This window comes from Trachymyrmex septentrionalis, unplaced genomic scaffold (assembly GCF_001594115.1).
Source record: "Trachymyrmex septentrionalis isolate Tsep2-gDNA-1 unplaced genomic scaffold, Tsep1.0 scaffold9, whole genome shotgun sequence".
Lineage (NCBI taxonomy): Eukaryota > Metazoa > Arthropoda > Insecta > Hymenoptera > Formicidae > Trachymyrmex > Trachymyrmex septentrionalis.
Window position 1 is genome coordinate 3,267,675 of NW_017306091.1, and position 7,227 is coordinate 3,274,901.

Here is a 7,227-nt window from a genome sequence, read left to right on the forward strand (position 1 = left end):
ATATATATATATATATATTACATTTTTAATTATTTTACTTTGTTTTAATACGATTTTTGTTATTGCATGCAGACATTAATGTTTGAAAGTTTATAAAAAAATTTGGCTTATGTATAATTTGATCAACATTTCTTTCAATCTGCTATGCGCTAATTAACAAAAACTTTCGACAGATCTGAAACTTACTTCTCTATGACAACTAAACTATTTTCTTCTTTTAAAGAACAATACGCTACCAGAATACTTAGCTTGTAATTAATTCCGGCGGTTAAATACTGAAAATTAACAAAGAGAGAGAGAGAGAGAGAGAGATTACGGCGAAAATCACTGATAATTTCACCTCGTTAACGTCATATGATTATCCGTATAAGATATTAAGTTGCCTTAGTACATTGATATCATTATTATGAAATATTGACAGTTCATAACACTGCGAATAAGGCCGCGAGATATCATTGTCGTGCCGTAATATTATCATCACCAATAGTATCATTCGTTATTTATCGCTGACGTTTATTTCCCACAAGTGCAGTGCAATGAAATTTATGATGAAATTATCCTGGTGAAAGTAAATAATTTATTAGCATATAGGTTCTAAAGAGATACGCAAGAAAATTAAGTAGGACACTTCTCGAACGAAATAAAATTTCGTAGAAAACAAACTTTTAATATTTATAGAAGAGCGCGTTTGCAACACTTGTTGATGTAACCACCGAAAGAGTTGATGACGAATTGTGCGCTGCACATAATACCTACTGTATCAGATTGTGATTCATGCAACGAATCAAATTTAATACCGATTAAAATTCGAAAATTTGAGAGGTTTATTATACTGAGCTAAGCGTTTTATTTTTTTTTTTTTCTTTTTTTTCCGCGCTATGTTTATTATACAATCGCATAAACCTGACAAATTGATGGAGTGTCAATTTTGGAATGTCAATAACAATTGTTTCCTTGTTACAGATATGGCACAAGCAGTGTTTCAAGTGTCAGGGCTGCGGTATGACCCTGAACATGCGGACGTACAAGGGTTTCAACAAACAGCCATATTGCGAGGCGTAAGTAGGAACTTTATACATGTTTTGGTATTTAATTTCTTGTTTACGTGATCGTTATTTTTCTCATGCCTCTGACGAAATTCGCGTTCCATTTTATTGCAGAAAGAAAGTTGACCCACGAAAACTGCTGTCTGCGAGTCTGTTTGTCGCGTTCTCTTTTTTTTTCGGTCGCATAATAAACTGCTTTACGCAACCAAGTTAATCGCGGTAACTTAACACTTGCTGGCATTGCCTGAAAAAAAACACCTAATACAGCAGTAAAAAGTGAACGAGATCATTTTTTTAGTATTTTGCATTCTACATTGGAGAGATCCATTCTAACGTTGACTGTTTCTACGTGTTTTATTTTATGATTATTGTTTTACAAAATATTTTAATTCGAACTGACTACAATTTCACCAGTTTCAGCATATCATATTTCTTGTTCAGTTAATCTAAGAACATACGAATCGTCTTCGTAATTACTCTGACTTACTTGCGAAGAAACATGCCGTTCTCTTCTCGCATTTTTGAGCACCGTAAAACCGTCGTCTTCGTGCAGCTTCGAGTAGAATCCAACGCGTGTAATATTTATTCAGGATTCTTAAATGCGCAATTTTATTTCGTTGTGTACGTTGCGAGTACGCTTGGCGCTCGTGAGAAGGGAAATGCAACATTGATGTCTGCTAATGGCAGACGCACGTGAGCTCCTCGATTCTGCACGAACGCGTAGCAATAACGCGACGTTTAATATCCGGTGAACAACTCGCGAGGAAGAGCGTACGAGAGGAAAATAGCCGCTCGTTCTTTCGCTCGCGCGATCGCGAATTTCCGATAGTCAAACGTATATCATTGTAGGCATATCGACGCACAGCGAAAGCGCACGATCGAGCATTTCACGTGGCATTTCCGAGGGATTTAATACACGGTTGTCGTCCGGAGGACGATTCTCCTTTCGGGCCCAGCGAGGACTTTTAAACACGCGCGTGTCCTTTTACACGTCGCCGGTAGCGTAACGGCTTCGCATAAGCTCCGCTTCGCCTATCCTACTTACAGTCACTCGCATGAAATCGCCGTGCAGAATAAATATCATTTTCTACGCCTACAATCAACTATTCCGTTCCGTAACGACGTTTCGCGTGTCCGCTCGTCTCGCAAATTAAACGCGCTTTCATTCAAATGAAGAGTTAAACTGGAAAGCGACGGTACGTTGCCGTCTACGTTTGAATGCGTTACGTGACATTTTCTTCAATTGTTAACGGTGACTTATCAGAGTAATACTAAAAATTCTAGGTGATGCGTTCGTGTACTTATACACGTGACATTATATCCATCTGTATTGGAAATAAATTCAAACGCACTTTCAAACAGGAAAATGCATTTCAAATTGAATATAATGAGTTGTGTGATTGAGAGAGATCATGTTTGATCGAAGCAACGTGTAATAATTGATCGACGAAAACCAGTTCTATCGCGGATATTCCTGTTCCACTTAATTTCATAGTTTTGATTATAACGATGTGTAAACATACATACGTATACTTGTATAGCAGAAAGATTATACCTGCATTAGCTTTTAATTAATATCGAATGATGGATGAATATTCCTCATCGTTTTGCTTTATCGTAATAGAAAAAGAAAAAAAAAAATAAGCCGCTGCTTATTTTGAGAAATACGACAAAGTATTGGATTAATCACTAGGACGTTAATAGCAATGACTAAAAGATTTCGTTTTGCGACAGCAACCTTTACTTATTTCGATGAAACCGGTAATAATTATAAATTAACTTTCCTGTCGCAATCAAAGTGCTATCTTGAATGAAGCAGGAAAAATCATGATTCAAGCGCGTGAAAGCCTTATGAGATAATACGAAGAAAAAATGTGTAAAGAAAACCGTAGCGATAACACTTATCTTAATCAGAATTTCGAGTTTCGTGTGTTAAGTGTAAGACATTCATCAGGATTTGAAAGTAATTGGAATCGTCGGGCGACACAACGAAAGTAACTTTGCGTTGCGGTTAATTTCGTGACCCCGACGGATATTAATTGTACTATTTTTGTAAAATGGGAGATCCCGAGAGGAAGCGTGTAAAAGTTTCTAACGTTTTCCTGCGATAACCTCCTGACATCTTTTTTATCAATTTCTTTTTATTATATCGTTCGATTCGTTAACGGAACTACCTTTTTTATTATGTTTACATTATAAATAAAAATACACATTACTCTAACAGTATATTTTAAGGTAAAAATTTACGAAGCAAATTTACATAAATTCCAAGTAATTATGTTACATTTTTTAGATAATCAATCTTCCTTTGTGATTGCGACAGAGATTAAATTATTTTGATGACGCGTTAGAGGATCACTTGTATTTATTTAATTAATTTCTTGTGTGTCTCAATCTTTGTAATTCAATTTATTGTTGACGATAATCGAATGCACTATGGTTTTCTCTGTGCGCCTTCGTCTTCTCATATCGGTATGCCACGTTGCACCAAGAGATACGTCCGTGACTCGTACAGTATTCCGGTTGTGCATCGCGATGACGAAATCTCTGAGTCGAATCTGCATTTCTCTCTTCTTACGGACTTCTCTTCAGCACTTATATGGCATATAATATGCTTCGTAATGACAAGTAATTCGTTCGAGACGCTCCAATCTTTTTCTCGCCGAGAAAGCGTCATCCAATACATTCACAAAAGGAGAACACAGAATGCGTAAACTACAAATGGAGAAAAGTATTTGATTGATCACAGAGTTGTCATAAATGTTAAAAAGATCACTAAACAGGATACAACTATTTACAATTTAAAATTAATTTGATAAATTATCAAGGCAGGTCTTATTCAGGAATTTCGAAGCAGAGTTTCTGCTTATTTTTTTAACATTTAAATATATATCACATGTTAACGTTTTACATTAATCACGTTTTAAAATATGAAATAAAATTTAAACTTTAAAGTAAAATGTCACACTGTGATTTATCATGAATTACATGTTACGTTATAAATTATTAAATTTCAAGCTACGAGCGTTTATTCGAAAGATACGATACTTTTCGATAATTTACTTGGACCTATTATATCTCATTTTAAGCATCTCACATAGACGTCGTTGCATTTTATCGCTTAGAAAGTTGCTTATTTGACATATAAAGTCACATTTATTATCTGCTCGAGGCATTTGCCTTCGTTGAAATTGATTACAAAAAAATGGGCACGAAGTCGACGACACTATGCGGATAATGTCTCATCGAAAGAATTTTGTATTCCGCGTATGCGGGGTATGTATTAGCGATGCGTGTCAAATCAGACGATGTACTGAATAAGTAAAACCGAACACGTGTGAGCTGCGAGATTCATTCATTCGTCTGTTTTTCCCCCCTTATATCTCTCCCTCGTATGCTATAATTTTATCTGTCTCGCTCATTATCTTGCCCCTATGCGAGCCAATCTTAATTCATTCTCAATTTATTTTTACTCTCACATTCTATGCAGTTGTATAGTTATTTATTCCTCTGCGCTAGTTTAAAAGTATTATAATTGAAATTGGAAATTTATACTTATAAAAATGAATTGTATGCGTATGAGACAGTTTTTTCTTTTGGGCTCAATATTTATACTTAATAATATAATTTTATAATTAAAATGAAAATATTTTCACTTATCTTAATTATTTTTTAAAAACAAGTTTTTTTATTGAAATAATTTTTTATCTAGGTTCTGAGAATCGCTATATTTTTTTATATTACTTCCAAATATAATATAGAAAAACCAGTGATTTTTTCATACTTTTTTAATTTTCTTAAAAAATACGTACGTGCAATACATTCTCAAATATAATAGCGATTAAGTATCGTTTAATAAAGCAAATTTTTACTCTCTGAAACTTTTAGAGTGAATCTCACTTTGAAGATTGAAATCTCACTCTTAAAGATTGAAAATTGAGCCACTCTTTTTCAAGACTAGCTCAATTTTCATTAATCTTTAGAATGAGATTTCAATTTCACTTCAAAGAATTTAGAGAGTATACAATTGTGTTTTGCGTTATTTCAAATATATGCCATTTTAGTAAAATATTCATAAAACATTCAACAATTTGAAAGTATTTTTGTACATTCACAAAATTTTATAAATTGAATATTTATTTTATATGAGGCAACTATTAGATATAATCAGCTTAACAGCTGTAATTACTATGACAGCATAATTTAAGTTGAGCATTAAATGATAATTATAAGCTGTTACTACATCTGGTTAAGTCTTATGTTCACATATTAGGTGTAGTAAAAAGTCATCGCGTATTTTTTAGCTCAAAGTTGTATATACAATATCTTCGTCAATAATGAATGAAATTCAAATTTAAAAAAAGGGTTTTAAAGCTTGAAATCTCTACTTTTAAAAGCTTATCACATTTTTTAAGTTTATATGAGTTTGATAATTTTTACATACCAAAAACTACGAGCTGAAAAAGACGAAAAATTTTCTTCTCACTTTGTGGATTTGTAACGTGTCCAAAACGAATTTGAGAAAATTTTCGATTACATATCGTGAAAGCTTGATACTTTCCCTACAAAATCCTTTTTTTTAAATATTCCTACGACTTTTGATTACTGAGTTATCGCGGATTAAATAAAAGAATTATTTTGACTTTAATTGCTCATAACTCCATTAAAAATTGTCGTATCGTATAATTTAAAAAAGAGATTTTTAAAGCTGAAACTTTACTCTATCAAGATATATTTATATTGTTGGTAAGAAAGTAATTGCGGTTTTTACTGATAGATGTCTTTTAAAAAAACGCGATGACTTTTTACTTAACCTAATATATATCTTTATCTCCCTTTCACCTCTACTCGAAGCTATTCGTTACGAGTGCAGTCGAGTGTGATTTGAGACTAATTAAAAATTTTGTTTCTGCACATCGTCCGACTATTCGAGGTTTTCAAAGAGGGGCATTGCGAATTAAGTAAAGTGGTCTCTTCACGGATATAACGTTATACGATTAAAACACGTGTTCCGGACTCTCTTAGCACATATATGCACGTCTCGCCGACAGGCTATACATATACGTTGAATTAAGCGCTCTACCGGATAGTAAAAGAGCACACGTGTGGAGACCTGCTTGTGCATTTTTTTTCAGTCTGTCTTTCCTTCACATTTGCGTTCCTTCTTCGTACTTTAGTTTTGCTATATCGTGGGCGCGAATACAAAAATATACTTTCTTTAAATAGAATTTTTCTATTCCAAGCCTATATTTTTTTCCAGATGTGTTAAAAATGAAACATTTATAAAAAATTCCGGTCAACTTTTTATTAAAAGCACTTGCTTGTAAAAAAATTTATATTTTAGAAAAAACGCAGTTTTTCTTCAGACATTCTGTTGCTTAGCAATTTTTCTTTCTTCGTTGTATGATTTTCTTCTCATCTTTTTCGTATTGTATACTATTTTATATACAGTCACGTCTTCCCAAATTTTAATAAAGTATGAATGATATCATCCATGACTGTTGTTGGTTCACCGCATATGACTCATTTCCTTCGACGATAATCATTTCTATTTAGTGGATGCAACTTAAATCAGACGGCAATTCTATATGTATATTTAACTACAGATTAGTAACATTTGCCTTGATTCATAAAAGGAAAAAAGTTACGTTGAATTCATTGATATGAACAGAAAATAAATTATACATTTATCTTTTAATCTAGCGCGTGTATTAATTTTTTATAATTGCGAAACTGCTAAATTAATCATGTGATTTAGAATATACAAAAAATAAATTGCTATATCATTTTGTATTGTTATTGTTGTGACAAAACTGCTTTTCGCGAATTTCATATTTCAATATTTCTGTCAGCTTAATCCAAACTCGCATGGCACCAAAATATATTCGAGTTTCTGCAGTGAACCTCCTGCAACAAAATATTGCTGCTTCATTACTTTTTTGATACTAAAAGAGAGATCATTTTTCGCTTTTGAAAGGATTATATTTTATTTGGCATTTCATCAGAAATTTTTGTAATCCAATATTTTTTATAAAAATATCTACTTTAACTTTAACTGTTATCATTTATTATTTTTTGAATTATTTTTAATCTGTTTTTTTTTTTGTATCGATTTGATTTTTCTTTTCTGATGCGTATATATGTCTTTTATACTTTATTTCTATATTTTATGTTCTTATAT

At 32.5% G+C, this 7,227-nt stretch overlaps 1 protein-coding gene across 2 annotated transcripts in view; it reads left to right on the forward strand.

The window, feature by feature from the left end:
* The window catches only part of LOC108755968 (LIM and SH3 domain protein Lasp), a 27,064-nt gene that overhangs the window by 10,668 nt on the left and 9,169 nt on the right, over nucleotides 1-7,227 (forward strand). For both annotated transcript variants that reach the window (XM_018499467.1, XM_018499468.1), the window contains exon 2: nucleotides 964-1,058. In XM_018499467.1, coding sequence (XP_018354969.1) covers nucleotides 964-1,058 — 95 coding nt within the window. The remainder of the gene's footprint in view (nucleotides 1-963; nucleotides 1,059-7,227) is intronic.